The sequence below is a fragment of the Etheostoma spectabile genome, chromosome 19 (genome assembly GCF_008692095.1).
Source record: "Etheostoma spectabile isolate EspeVRDwgs_2016 chromosome 19, UIUC_Espe_1.0, whole genome shotgun sequence".
In the NCBI taxonomy this organism is placed as follows: Eukaryota; Metazoa; Chordata; class Actinopteri; order Perciformes; family Percidae; genus Etheostoma; species Etheostoma spectabile.
Window position 1 is genome coordinate 7,864,187 of NC_045751.1, and position 15,276 is coordinate 7,879,462.

A 15,276-nucleotide genomic window follows, 5' to 3' on the forward strand; every position below is an offset into this window, starting at 1 on the left:
AGCATGTTGGACAGTCAATAGGTAAGCATGTTCAGCTTTTTTCTTTTACGTTATGTAATTGCTATGTTGTCAATGGATTTTCTCGACTCTGACAGCTAACTTTGATTTCTGTATTTCAATATGTAAAGGCTGACGTTAAGATCGCCAAAAGAACACTGACATGATCTATATATTACGGGTGGGAATTACCAGACACCTCCCAATACAATATCATAATGATACTTATGCCACGATATGATGTTACTGAGACTGATACTGTATTGCCACGGAAAACATTGCAATACAGTGCTGTATTGATTTTTTTCTTCTTCCTCCCCCACCCTTACCATATATGCGTCTCTATCAGGAGAGAGTGAAGCACTTAAGAGGAAGATGTAAGTTATTTTTTTGTCATTTATAGTGTGTGTGTGTGTGTGTGTGTGTGTGTGTGTGTGTGTGTGTGCAGAGGTGAGATTGATGTGTCTATTTTTATTCGCCAGACTTACCAAACACATCAGCTAATTAAAAAAAATAAGTTTTATATTAGCATTTGTTCATTTTTAATCTTTTATACAATGATCAGCATGATTTACAGAAGATGGACACATTATTAAGAACACCTGACATTATAATGCAAACAAACACTAACAATAGTGTTTCAATGTTCTGAAGCTAGTGGGCTTGTTGTTGCCCTGGGTTCTCAGGTAATGGTTTATTTTTTTATGGGAGGAAAAACAGTTCCTGCTTTCTTTTGTGAAGTCAAATCTTTCCATTGCTGTATTACTGAGGTGTTATTCTTATACAACTTATCTCACTTCTCCCATGATACTAAATGTATTTATAGTAGTTACTTCACCAAAAATTACAAAAACTAGTTAAAGTTGTTTTGCTGGGCTTGTAGAAGGAACAATGAACAATTTATTTTTGTTATTCTCAGTGTAAGAACCCATAGCTTCATTGGGTTTAACCCACTACTGAAACCTACAGTGTGTCTTTAATTGCTGTAAAATACAGTGACTATATGAAAATAATCTGTAAGAACAAAGATTATGCCCATCAGAATATATCTTCACACAGAAACAATGTGCTCGGATGGTTCTATTGCCCTATACTGCACAGGGGATTTTTTTTTTTGTTTGTTTTTGGGCCAGACCCAATGCATATTTGTGTTTATTCAAATAAGATATTTTCATGTGCTAAAACAAAATTCAGTGTGAGTCATTGTTTGTGCTGGTCTGATCATAGTTTGCATATTTGCCATGAAACATTATTCTGCTTCCTCAACTGAAGGTAGTGCAGATTGTGTTATTCATAAAGTATGTGTTACAGTGATTGAGCTGATAGCTCATACATTTTATTCTCTCAGAAAATAGCCTCCTGCTGTTAATTTGCCCATGCTGGTGTGATGAATGGGTTTCTCTCCTCCAAACCCATTCCTCGGAACTTTCAGAAAAGTTTTCTAAGATAACGTGGTAATAAGTGCTTCAAAGAACCCCCATTAAAAAATCTTAAAAACTTCACTGCCCATTTTTTTTGTCTTGTTGTTTGAACACTTTTACTGTGTTGCTATTCAACAGTTTACCAAATATAATTTAATGAAATATGCATATAACTGAATTCTAATATTTCATAATTTAATAAATAAGGGTCTGTTTGGCATTTATTTGTTACATGGGCAAAAGAATACTTCACATTGGTTCAACCAAACTGAAACAAAGGGCAGAAAGATTCCTCTGAGCAACATTTGAATAAGAAAAGAAGAAATCAGAAGTCACTGGGAAAATAAACTGGAAGGTCAGAGTCAAAACGTGCAGATTTGAACAGGTTCCTGTGTGGCGGGTTGCTATATAGATGGAGGGTCGCTTTTGTGGACTGGAAAGAAATAAAAAAAGAGGAAAAAATAAAAGGCATTTGGGGAGACTGGTTCTGACAGTACTCTCCTGTCATACAACACAGTGGGGACACTTTGACTGAATGGAAGTTTTAATTTAATTGTTTCTTTTGGATTGGGAACTAAAAATGATAAATTATGAATCTAAACTCCACATTTTTCATCTCTGTTGAGCAGAAAGAAGAAAATGATCCATAGAACAGCTGATTCCAAACTGAATGGCAGTGTAGCTGTAGCATTTTGAAATGATGCTTGTTGGCCAGTCCATTGTCAACTTTTTTCTTTTGGTGGTAATAGGTAAATGATCTCTCTCATAACTGATATGGACTTCTTCTTGCGATCAATAGTGGTGTCAGAGAGATGAAACATCTGTTTAAATTATTCAAATGCCGGCAGTCAAGTGGCTGTAAGTAGCGTGTGTGTTGTATTGAGAGCTTGTTTTGTTTTATTTGTCCTTTTTTAGAATGTTGAATAGAGTCCAAGTAATGTCACCACTCATTTTTTTTTTTTTTTTTTTTTTTTTGCAACCTTGCATTGTCATGTTTTAATTTTGTAGTGTTCTAATAGTGCGTTTTGTTGTCATTTTCTTATATCCTTAGTGATAATCATACAATAATTATGCTCTTCCTGAGGGTTCTTCCATTTTTAAAGGTTTTTTTTTTTTTTGGGGGGGGGGAGTTTTTGTTATGACAGTGTGTCATATGTTGTACAGATTGCAGAGCTACCTGAACGTTGTGATCTGGCTTTAACAATGTAGTTGACCAGAACATCTACAAACTTCCATACAGAAACACATATTCTGTTGTTGTATTGCACTTTTATTCATGTGTATTTTGCTAAAATATCTAACTCTCGGCGGCTTAAAAAAGCAGTTATGGATGTGCAATATAGTTCAGGTTTAACTATGGTTTGTACAGTTCATACCCTATTCCTCTTCCTCATTGACCAAACGTTGTATACTGGAGGGAGTGATGGATTTTTATTTTATCTGGACAAACAGTCCAGAGACATGCTGTCAGAATAACTGTTGGGTCACTGTACATCAAAACTTCAGTTTCATCTAACAGAGCGAGGATGCAGTGGAGTCTGATTCTGTTCATTCGGATGGGTACGTGCATAATCTGCTATACTGCTTGCTACTGCCAAATTACTATCTTAATATGGATAAATATGTAAAACAATTGGGGCATGCTATCATTTGATAATGAGATTCTTGCTATTCTATTACAACCATTACTGACCCTTTTTTTTTTTTTTAGGCCAGTGTTTCTTCTTTGAGTGTGAGCTCCAGTACCACTTCATTAATGAGAGTAAGACCTGGAGTGAAGCTCAGTCATAATGCAGGGAGCACTACACTGACCTGGCCACAGTGTGTGACATGAAGAGACTCCACGGCTCTGCACAGAGCCCAGATGGAGCCTGGATTGGGGAATCATGAAACATAAAATCATGTTGTGACGAAGGTCGACCTCTGCAGGCAGGTAAAACTGGCTGCTGGAAAATCAGCCAATCAGAAGCCCATGTACCCCTGACTGCAGAACTTGTTCCTTTTCTTGATATGATGTAGTTTGTCATCCACGTCACTCCTTTGTGTTGAGGAGTATTAAACATGACTTTTGCTTCTTGCATTTAGAAAATCTCTTTGGTTGGGATCTGTTGATGGTTATATGTAAAACCATATTTGTCATTACTTTTATGACTTATGCAACATTTTTTTTTTTATTTTTTTTTTTTTATTTTAAGGCTATATCAAGTAACCCAACTCTTAAGCATGATGTCATCTTTCCCTGGCTTGATAAGTGGCTCATCTGACAGTAAACACAACTACCGCATTCATGGCCACTGGTTCAATCTGTAGTGTGTTGCATAATGTTTTTTTTTTTTTTTTAAATTTTTAATGTAGCCTACACACTTGACTTAAAGTTACTCGTTAACTCAGTTGTCTCTGTAGTAAGTGAATCACAATGAGCCTTGAAGTAACAGAAAATGGAAATACTAAAGTCAGGTAATAGGCTACATTAAAACTGTACTTTTGAAGTATTTAAGTTAATGTGATTTTCCACCACTGATAAGTGGCTCTGCCAGATTCCTTATGGCTTTGTTCAGTCAATAGGGGAAACCCGAAAAGTAGGAGGTTACTGAGAAAGTCACGGATGTTTTTTGTTGAGACGTCTTTCATAAATACTTAAGCCCAGAGGGCGCACCTACGCCGCACTTGACATAAGACCACCGGCATGTCAGGGTTGGACCGGTGCTTATTCACTCTTACTTTATCAGGCCTACAGTAGCCTATATATTTTGTATTAGTAATAAGTCTATCAAGTGTTATCACTATGGAGGAGCCTTACAAGCATGCTGTTTTCTTTGAGTGCCCCGGTCTGGACAAAGAGCAACGGAAGAGATTAGAAAACTACTTCCATATTTACCGCAAATCAGGAGGTGGAGACTGCGGCTCGATTAAAACCATAAATGATAACTTGTACAGCATCGCCTTTAAAGAGCGAGAAGGTAAGATGTGATTTTAAACGTAAAATGTCTGTTTAATTGGAGTTTATTGTTGTCCTTTTGAAAGTGAAAGTGAAAATTTGCATGCACTGAAATATGTTGATTCAATTTTTAGTTTTTAAATTGGCAATATACGCTATAAGAACCGAAGTGTACTGCTTGCAGAGCCACAGCCAAACATTTTGACTGTCGATTTTACCTTTTCATAAAGCCAATTCACTGTGTAAGTTTTAAAAATCGGTTATATTTTAGTTTCACTTTCACATTGCGAGGTCTACGCTCCTCAAATAGAACAAGATCATTCTGACTCCGTATGTTTTATATTTGTGTCAACTTTATAATCCCCGATGCTGTGAGAAGTTTCATAAAACAAATAGAATCTACAAAAACAAAAGTCATTCCAATCACTGCCGCACTGATTGGCCTGATAAGTTCACCTCCACTGGAGAGGGTGTGGCAGTCATACTGTAACAGCTGTTGTGTAAATCTGCACACAGGTAGGATAGATTATGACACACAGGGCCCTGGCCATATACATTTAAAATGCCCCCCCCCCCACCAATACTGAGAAAAACACCACTACAGCAACACTACATTGTTTACCGTCATTTGTGCCTTTTTGTAGTTATTTTACATTTCTTTGTGGTAGTTAGTGTCATTTTGCTGCTTTATAGTGGTTATTATGCATGTTTTCTTTTAATAATTTTCTGTCCTTTTGTATCTAAAGTAGTAATTTTAGCATCTTTTTGTGGTTTAGTGATTTTGCAACTCTGATGCCATTTTGCATCTGTTGTAGCTATTTTGCATCTCTAATTGTTTTACATTGTTATTTTGTGTCTCTGATCAATTTGTAGTTGATTTTTGCCTCTTTTGCATCACTTTGTTGATTAACAGCTTTTTGTAGTTTTGTTTATCTCTGTGGTACTGTTTAAATTAAATAGCGCACACTATACAGAGCAGGTTTCCCAGGGGCCCCCAACCCATTTGGTCTCTGGGCTTATTCCTGATAGGACCACTCAGTAATCTATACATTCATCCTATCAATTGAGAAAAAAATAAAAACAAATAAACATAAAGTACAACCACAGTAAAGTCACTAATAAGTCAGTTCTTCACGCACAGTCAGGAAATAATTCGTGATTCAACATTTATCACATTGTATTTATTTAAATAAATACAGAATCGGGCAGAGAGGGTGGCAGATAGAAGGGCAACACAACTGAAAACTAGTTCTGAAAGTCAAAATGCCTAATAAGAAAGGTCTTTGATTCTTTCTCAGCTCAGAAAAGAGTCTTGCAGAGATCTGAACACGTGTTGGAGATTGCAGGTGGTCCTCTGGTGCTGACTGTGCGAGGCAGCCCAGAACCTCCCCCCCACTCTCCCATCACTACCTTGACCACAAGCAAGTCAGTTAGCCCAAATCTGGACTCCACTTCATCGCAGGTCAGTTTCTTCCAAAGTTGTGTCACAAAGTGAGTGTTGCACACTACACTTCACCAAAGAATGTTATTTCAATTGGTTATAGAAAAAAAAAAGTACAGTTGTAATCATTCTAAAAGCATCACGAGACACAGATTGAGTTCGCTTTGAAACAATTGAACATGATTTTGTATTAATACTTTAAGGTTAGTTAAGCAATAGCAATTTCAGCACATTTTGTGTGTCTTAAACTCTGTTATGATTTGAACATCATTACATCTTTAAAACTGTTGTCATGTACTGCAAACTTGATACTATGTACTGTATATCTTTCAGCAGAGCCAACAGTCCAGTCTTACTTCAAGCCTGCCAAGTGGTGAAGAATATGAACTACAAGTTGATGCTTACCTTCTTCGATACTTTAAGGAATGTCCCAAGGCTGGGGAGAAACTAGAGAAAGATTTAGCCTCTGTGGCCTGCTCTGCTCAGCTTTACCCAGAGGAGGAGAGGGTTTCAGTCAGGCGTTTAGCTCAATCTGGAGCTGCAGGTGATGATAGAAACTGGAAAACAGAGGTAGCCAAATTATTTGATGGCTACCTGTGCCACTATGAGACAGACTCTTACAAAGTTAAAGCTTTGCTTGAATCTGGCAGCTCTCCTCCGAGCACAGATGAGGTGAAGGTGTACAGCGAGGTTGGGATGGCTGTTGTTGTTGGGGAGCGTTCTCAGGTGAACGCCAGGTTGACGAATGTAGAGCACAGGTCAGGTACAAGTGAGAAGCAAACCAGCATTCGACGACTGGGTGAGGCCAAGCTCCGCCTCCTCTGGAGAGAGATCGAGCACTGTTTGGGACAAGATTGTCCAGGAGTGAAGGTAACAAAGGGAGCTGCCGGTCAGGTGGTTTTGGAAGGTTCCGCAGAGGAGATTCTTAAGGCTGGCAATTGGATTTCCGATCAGGAGAAGTGGGTGTCAGAAAAGATGGTTTCTGACATGAGCGCGTATTTCTTGGTCTTCTTGCGAAGGGCTTACGGAAGTTCAGGGGCGCTAGGTCAATTTTTAGGTCTCAGTGACAAGGTGGAAGTAGAGTTACGAGACACAGAGATACGCATCTTCTCCCTCTCTGCTGATGAAATGAATGACACAGCCAAAAAACTGCATGGAAAATTTGCAGAAGTTAAGATTGATGTTCCTAACTGCTCCACTGTGCCGTCTGAGCTTCAAGAAAAGCTTAAGTCCAAGACAAAGGAGATGAACCAAGGGCAATACAGGGCTGAGGTTGTGTTTGGCTCAGACGGCTCGGTGTGGTTACTTGGCCACGCCAAACAGGTTGACGAGCTGAAGGAAGCTGTCACACAGTTTATTTTGGACCAGTCAAGCATAGAAGGACAAGTCAGTCTTCCTTACCCAGAGTTAGCACAAGAGTTACCAGGATTGCTGCAGCTGCATGGGTTTGACTATTCAGGGGTGATCTTCCATCCTCTTCCATTTTCCTCTGAGCCCATGGTGGTGCTGGAAGGTCCATCCAGCAAAGTGACTGAGGTCAGGAACAGGCTGGGTCCATTTCTGGGCTCCCTGGTTCAGGATAAAGTCACCATTGACCTGCCAGGGGCAGGAAGATATTTTGAGAGTCCCAATGGAAGAGAGGGTATTTTAACTGTTGCTCGCTCTCAGAAGTGTATCATACAACCTCAAGAACAATCTCATGCTACTAGACAGATTTTAGCATCTGGAGACACAACGGTTGCCCGCTACAGCCTCCGTGGTGGGTTCCAGGTGCTGGTGTGTCAGGGTGACATCACCAAACAGGATGCTGATGCCTTGGTGAATGCTGCTAATGAAGATTTGGAACACGCTGGAGGGGTTGCTGCTGCGCTGAGTAAAGCAGGTGGCCCTCAGGTGCAAAAGGAGAGCAGAGCTCTAGTAAAGCAGACTGGAAAAATCCCCACAGGTGATGTGGTAGTGACCACAGGGGGGAACTTAAAGTGCAAGAAACTACTGCATGCTGTTGGGCCTGTAGGTGGAAAATCAGGTGGTAGAGAGGGGGTGTTACTGGAAAAAACTGTCCAGTCTGCTCTGAATTTAGCAGAGATGATGGAGTTCAGGTCCATAGCCATTCCCTGTATCAGCTCAGGGATTTTCGGTGTCCCTGTTACTGTGTGCTCTGAGGCTATTGTTACTGCTGTCAAGAAGTTTGGCAGTCAGGGAGGGAGAAGTCTGAGCAGAGTTATCTTGATTGATAACAGAGGAGAGGTGGTTAGGGCAATGCAAGAAGCGTGTGACCGGCTTTTCCAAGGGATAAGTACTGGAAACAGTCCACCAAGAGGTCTGGGCTTCCAGATGGAGGCTTCTGCCCAAGACACAGCAGGAGGAGCCACTGCTGGAGCTCCTGGAGGTGGTGTTCATGTAGAGGTCATTCAGGGAACCATCGAGACCCAGCAGGTATGACACATTTTCTGATAATCTTTTTAACTTGATTCCAGATGTTGGCCTGCTCTCCATTCCCCACACCAGACTCTGTACCTTCGGAGACAGAGCCTTTAGTGTTGCAGTCCCATCCCTCTGGAACACCCTCCCAGATATCTGAAATGCTACTTCCCTGGACAACTTTAACTTTTTCTAAGCCACAGTGTCCTTGGGTTTCTTGAAAAGGCGCTAAATGAATACAAATTATTACTATCTGCTGTAGTTGCTGGGTACTGGTGTCTGTTTGCATACAGAGCAGGATAAACATGGTGGTCATGATCAGTGTCAACTTGGATACAATTGGATTTTTGTATTTTTCTAGGTGGATGGCCTGGTGTCCCCTATGGTTAGCTATGATCCCCTCTCTACCCGTGTTGGAAACATTTTGTCCAACATTGTTGGACCGCAGCTGACTGCAAAGTTCCATAAGGAAGCAGGAGGAGCAACACAACCTGGTGGAATAGTCCTGTTGGATGGCCTGCCTGCGCTTCATTCCAAAGGAGTGTTCTTCATCAACCTGCTTCCCTGGGATAATAACCAACAAGGACCTGCGGTCCAGGTGAAATCACATGTTCAGTGAATATGTCTTACTAGACTGTACAACCAGGTTTGGCCTAAATGTGTCTGTGTTTTGTTCTTCCTACTTTCTTAAGACTTAAGTTGTAACCATCTCAATTATTGAATCTTCCAGGTTCTGAGAGAGTGCATCAGAAAAACTTTGGCTTCCTGTCAGATCAGAGGCTTTAGTTCAGTTGCTCTCCCTGTGGTTGGGACCGGTGCGGTCCTACGTTTTCCTCACAGCGTGGCATCCAGGGTTTTACTGGAGGAGGTCCGTGAATTTGAACACAACAAAGTCACGAGAAATTTCCTGGTCCGTGTGGTCATCCACCCCAATGACAAAGAGTCTAGCAAGGTAAAGAAAATGCAGTAGCTATGCCTTGTAGCAAAAGCAGGAGTACAGTATTTATTTTGTTTTGCATGTGGAACCGGAATTAAACCCTTCACTTTGTCACTACAGGCCTTCCAGTCTGCCCAGAAAACTTTGCATCTCAAAGGATTCACCAACGATGCCAACCCAGACCAAGGTTAGTGTGAATATTGTCTATTCAATTTCAGGTTGAGCAAGACTTTGATAAAGTGCTTATTCACTAATTCTCTAAAGCTGCAATAAATATTGTCAGGCCACAACAGGGCTGAAAAACATCAGAGGCCCCCAACCACCACCAAATTACACACTGTTTAAGTTCTGGCTAACATGTTAGATAACTACTAGCTGGTTATAAATACAGACAACATTGGTATTTATTTAGAGTTTTTTTTTTCCATTTAATCTCCTAACTGTAGTTTCTTTTATTTTGACATGACGTTAGCTTCCTTTTACCGCCATGTCTCCATAACTAATGATGAGGTCACTGCCATGTTGGGGGGAGTCAAGCTTCAGATGGTTCACGGTAACATCATCCAGGAGCACACTGATGCCATTATCAACACAACCAACTTCAACTTCAATCAATCAGGTATGATTGATTTTCTACATGTTTTTTTAATATTTAAATATATGTGTACACTGGTGTTAGTTTTAAGCTTTTTGTGTACATTATATTAACTTAAATCCTACAGTAACACACAGTTTGCACAAACGCCACAGGTGTGTCCCAAGCCATTCTGACTGCAGCAGGGTCCACTGTCCAAGCAGAGTTAGCACAAGGTAAGCCTTAAGGGGAAAAAACTATAAAAATTCTTTGAAAAAGTTTTGCGTGTGCACAATACTGTCTTTACTATATGACTACTAACAACACAGGTAAACCTTGACCTGGACCTTGACCTGTTTATTGCAATTTTTTTTTATTTGTCCATAAAAAAACTGAATCGAAACACCAGAAAAAGAACAAGAAATTTAAATAATCCCAAACAGTTTTTGTGCTTAGGTGTAAATGTTAGTGTAAAAGTTGTTATATCAATCAAAAGAAACTACATCTAATTGCTTTAGTTTTGCAACAACCATCCCAACATCTTGTAAACAAATCCAACATAATGTTTTTGTTGTCCTATTTGCTTTTATAGTTTTGGCAGTGGGCGATCCAGCAGACTTAATGTGCACAACAGGACCCGGGTCGCTCGGCTGCAAGGAAATCATTCATGCCAGTTTTATGTGTGACCCTCAGACGATTCGGAAGAAATGCAAAAAGATACTGAAGCAGTGTGAGAGGAAAGGCTTCAGATCGGTGGCCTTCCCAGCTATCAATACTGGTTTGTAATGTGTTTATGCGAACTTGTGCATTATGGTAGACACCAAATTTGTTTCAAACAATATAATGTAAATGAAGTACAGTAAAACAACTTAGTCAGCTGGAAATTAGAAGATCCATACATCTATAGATGCATTTATGTTGCCCTATATTAGCAGGATAGTATGTTTATTTAATGATAGTATGAAAATACACTAAAACAAATTTGACACATTACAAAAAAGGTTACTACCAGTCACTGCAGCAATGGTCGTTGGTGGCATCTCCATGTGGATTTACAATCATTGTCTTTTTTTATCACATCAGGTGAGGGTGGTATGGACTCTGACAAAGCTTGTAAGGCCATGCTGGATGGCATGACCTCGGCTATTACAGACCTGAAACCAAAGTCCCTCACACTCATCCGCATTGTCATTCTCCATCAACCTGTCTTCCAGGCTTTCAGGTAAGATATAAATCTCACTCATACAATTGAAAACATAGGAAGCGTTTTGTCAAGGGCTGCATCGTTTGACAAGTCAGGATAGATAGTTTTAAACTTCCTGTGTTGTGATATTTTTTGCAGATCAGAGCTGGAGAACCGCTTTGGACAAACCGCTGCGCCGCACCTCAGCCTGAAAGGTTTGCTTTTGTTTACAGTATAAGACTTGAAAATGTTTTACTTTGTGCCTTATTATTATTATTATTATTATTAATAGTTACCAGGTTTATGATCTTAGTTTAGCCTGTCAGCATGCTTACATTGGCTAATTAGCACATGTATTTTATATAATACATGAAAAACATTTGACCTGAAGAATGGCATTGTCTTAAATGTAAAGGATTGACCAAAGGTTTTGGAACGCATCCTCTCTGGACCTTGAATATCTGTTGCCACTTCAACCAATGTCCATTTTAATGGCAATCAATCCAATAGTTTTCCAGTTGTTTCTCAACTGAAGAGTAACTTATATCAACCCTCATGTAAGTTGTGGCAACATAACTGTAATTTCCCATGATGATAACACTCAGCAAAAGATTTAACACAAGTGATCTTTAGAGGATTTTACAAAAACAGGTCTTTATGAATTCCAGAGGTAACCAAAAATACAAAACAAGTTGTGTTGGGGAGAATATAATTATACAACCTAAAGGAATAGTTTACTCACACATAATGAGTTGTGTATATAGTAGTCATGTCCCTAGACTCTCTATGGTCCCAGAGAAAGTTGTCTGTTAAATGGCTTAGTGAAGAGAATAGCAGCCAAAAAATAAAAGTGACAAAGTCCAAACAAAAGACAGAAGAAAAGGTTATAAAATATGTAAGTCTTTCTGAAAATTCTTGTGCAACATTGTCTAAGTTACTTGTATCCATTTGTGGTCCAATGGAAATCCAAAACCAACTTTTTTTCACTAAACTATTGCTAAATAAAGCATTACACGCACAACAAATTCCCTCACAGGAAATGCAAAAATAAATTAATCCAAAAATGGTTTATGTTGCAATAGTTTAGCAACTTAGCACCATGTTGATATCTTTTGGTAAATGGTAAGATTGGCAGATGAAAACATTGATACCTTGGCTCATTGATGTAATGATGTCTCTTTTTGCTCAATCCTTTTTTAGAAAAAGCTAAACAAATGCTTAAGAAGTGTTTAAGAGGTTCCTCAACTTCAGCACCTCAAGTCAAAGCCTTCACCTCCTCAAAGCCACCGCCAGCTGTGATGAGTGTGATTGGTTGTGGTGCAGACACCATCAGGATCATCAAAAGAGATCTGGAGGGGATCCTGCAGAAGCAGCTGGTAGAGAGAGAGGTGGATGGACAGGATTTTTCCAGGCTTGATGCAATGGAGCTGGAGGCAGTGCAGGCAAAAGTCAAAGTCTTTGGAATAAGCCTGGAGCACAAGATACGTCAAAGTGCTGAAGATGGCATCAGAGCAGGAAACACAGCTAGTGATCGCTCAGGGTCAGGTAGAGAAGTCTATGTGCTGAAAGGCCTTAAAGATGACGTGATGAGCGTCTTAGAGCTTGTAAACAAAGCAATCAAAAAAGCACTTCACGAAGATATCCAAGATAAAAAAGAAGCGACGTTGGCTCTTGATGTCCAGTGGTCGATTCAGAATATAAATAGAGCCTGGCAAGAGGTGAGCCTGCATGACAACTATGTGCTGGAGGAGGCACACATGAGAAAACAAGTGTCTGTAGATATAATGGCACCAGACGGCAAGGTGACCGCAAACCTGAAGGCCCAAGAAGCCACAAATTGGGATACAGGCATCACATACAAATTGAAAAGGAACGAGTCTGAAACAAGTATGTCACATTTTGTAGTTTTACTTAAGATATATTTTGCGGATTTAAATCCAGCTCTGTGTCATGGTAGTGTGTGCAGATTGGTGTTTGGTTTTCCTCTGAGGCCGCAGTGAATATCTGCCCAGATCTGCTGAATAATGCGAAACGCAAAATGGAGGTCAGCCAAAATCCCCTGGATGCGCATCGCTTCATCTGGTGGATCTCGGCAGACCTAGGCTGCTCCGAACACTGTGTGCTGGAGCCATGGAAGGAAGCCACGCACCATTTATATAAACACATTGCCCACACTAAGATGACACAGAGCTGGATACAAATCAGCAAAGTATTTCTTTAACATTCAGCTATTCGTGTTGAAAACATACCATTCATTTGTGTAACTTTGACTTTAGGCGAGTTGCCAACACAATGGGAACCTATGAACGGAGAAGTCTTAAAAAAGGTTGAACTGCATCCTAACTCACCAGAGTATAAGAACGTAGCCAAGGGTTTCCTCAAAACAGCTAAATACAACATTCTCAAAGTGAGTTTGATGACACGTTTAACATGGCATTAAAAAACCTTCAGTATAGAATAAGCAATGGATTGATTTTTTTTTCTCTTCTCAGATTGAACGTGTGCAAAACGTCTACCTGTGGAATGCCTATTCAGTGTTTAGACAGCGTTTAAATGACAAAAATGGTCAAGCAGACCTTGGTGAGAAGTCTCTTTACCATGGCACATCCGACCAGTCATGCAACTGCATTGAAAAGAACGGATTTGACAGGAGCTACGCAGGAGCACATGGTGAGGAATGTTAAATGGCAAGCTAAGCTAACCGGCTTTTGGCTGTAATTTCATGAGAGTGGTGTCAATCTTCTCTTATACCTCTCTGCAACAAAGTGAATAGTGTGTTGAACTACTCCTTTTAACTTGACATGTCTTTTTTCATCTAATTCTATTACAGCTACAGCATTTGGAAAGGGAGTTTACTTTGCTGTCGATGCAAATTATTCTGCCAGTAGCTTTTCTCCAGCAGACGCGTCTGGTCTGAAGCGGCTGTATGTGGCTCGTGTCCTTACCGGCCGTTACACTGTTGGTAATTCTTCCATGAAAGCCACCCCTCCCCGAGGCTCAGACCCCACCGACTGCTTCGACAGTTTGGTGAACAACCAGCAGCAGCCCACCATGTTTGTGATTTTCCACGATGACCAGGTCTACCCAGAATACCTCATCACCTTCAGATGAGTGAAACTGAATAAGTCATGGTTCAACACTGTTCAATGGTGTCACAGTGATCCTGATTAAATAGTACAACAATAGTGATAGCTTAGAATGTGCTTTACATTTTTACATTCAGTTAATTTTTTTTTTTTTTCCTAAGCAACACAGAAGCCCTTTTATAGTACTGTACACAAGGGCATAACTTTGGGTTTAACATTGGGGGGGGTATAGATGTTTAGATACATTTTGAATGTCATACCCTTCATTTTTGGCTAATTTTTCTGAAACAGTTTGAGCCTTTTCTGTATCAAGTTATGATGCAAATGTCTTTATGTGAAGGAAATTATAATAGTATTTTTTGGGGGGGTTGAGGGGGTTGCACTGGCTAGTTTTGATTATTGGGGGGGTTGTATCCTCCATCCCTCCTGCAAATTACAGCTTTGACTGTATAACTAAAACAACCAGATGTGGCAACAAATAGAAAATATGTATTCTCAGCTGAACAAGCAGTTGTATAACATTAACCATGTAAATGATCTTTTATTGAAGGGAAAATCTGAGACTTTTTGAAAATTATATTTTTTTCTTTTGAAATACACATATCTGTGATATAACAACAAAGATTTAGCAAAGATTGTTCTTTTAAGGGTTATAGTATTTTTATTTATTTGATCTTTATCTTATATATGGAAGTGTTTATCTACTTTTCTTTGTATTAATTTAAATAAATGTCTAGTTTTGGGCATTATTCATCCAATTAACTTTTAAAAATTAGAATAAGTCTCGATTTTCTTTTTCTCAACACAAATGGGTGAAATAACCTGCACTAATAAAGGGTCACACTTTATTTGGATATTGGACTCCCCCTAAGTGAATGTATTGCTGAAAAGTCTGCTTTAAGTGAGTTTCAAGTGAAAAGGGAAGAATTTTGTTGACTGTTCAAAGAAGATTTTGTAATGGAAGATTTCGAAGTAAAGGTATTTCTTTGATTTTTTTTTTTTTTTTTAAAGACAATACTGGAGCAACAGATGGGGTGTCTTTTTTGCCACCACCGATAATTTACACAATAGTTATGAATAAAAATACATCCCACAAGAGTCAATTTAATTACAATTGATACATCTGTATTGACAATTTTAGAGGGAGTACACCTTTCTTAACAATATAAAGAAAATCTTCAATAAAAATGATTGCAAATAGTAAGATTATGATTTTATGGTACATTATTATTTAAAGGAATTCAAAAGCGGTGGTAATCATGTGACTAATGAATAATT

At 39.4% G+C, this 15,276-nt stretch overlaps 1 protein-coding gene across 4 annotated transcripts; it reads left to right on the forward strand.

The window, feature by feature from the left end:
- The first annotated feature begins 4,047 nt into the window (after positions 1-4,047).
- LOC116669376 (protein mono-ADP-ribosyltransferase PARP14) lies at positions 4,048-15,199 on the forward strand. Of its 4 annotated transcripts, XR_004326765.1 has the most exons (16): positions 4,048-4,378; positions 5,655-5,818; positions 6,131-8,233; positions 8,580-8,816; positions 8,949-9,170; positions 9,276-9,342; positions 9,628-9,774; positions 9,906-9,965; positions 10,331-10,507; positions 10,813-10,951; positions 11,072-11,127; positions 12,113-12,799; positions 13,189-13,319; positions 13,405-13,582; positions 13,743-14,116; positions 14,285-15,199. XR_004326765.1 is itself a non-coding variant. In XM_032499182.1 (15 exons), exons 1-15 carry the CDS (start codon positions 4,204-4,206, stop codon positions 14,021-14,023), a joined length of 4,824 nt encoding a protein of 1,607 aa, XP_032355073.1. In that variant the 5' UTR covers positions 4,048-4,203; the 3' UTR covers positions 14,024-15,199. The 4 variants fall into 4 exon arrangements, 3 of the variants coding, with proteins under 3 accessions (XP_032355073.1, XP_032355071.1, XP_032355074.1); XM_032499182.1 differs by having other exon boundaries at positions 10,331-10,511; positions 10,817-10,951; positions 13,743-15,199; XM_032499180.1 differs by having other exon boundaries at positions 13,743-15,199.
- The last annotated feature ends 77 nt before the right edge of the window (positions 15,200-15,276 follow it).

Excerpts from the sequence above, each read along its gene's own strand:
- LOC116669376 (XM_032499182.1), top strand. The coding sequence starts at position 4,204 with ATGGAGGAGCCTTACAAGCATGCTGTTTTCTTTGAGTGCCCCGGTCTG. Across the intron at positions 11,128-12,112 it reads GCCGCACCTCAGCCTGAAAG|AAAAAGCTAAACAAATGCTT; the intron begins GTTTGCTTTTGT and ends ATCCTTTTTTAG. Across the intron at positions 12,800-13,188 it reads AAGGAACGAGTCTGAAACAA|GCGAGTTGCCAACACAATGG; the intron begins GTATGTCACATT and ends CTTTGACTTTAG.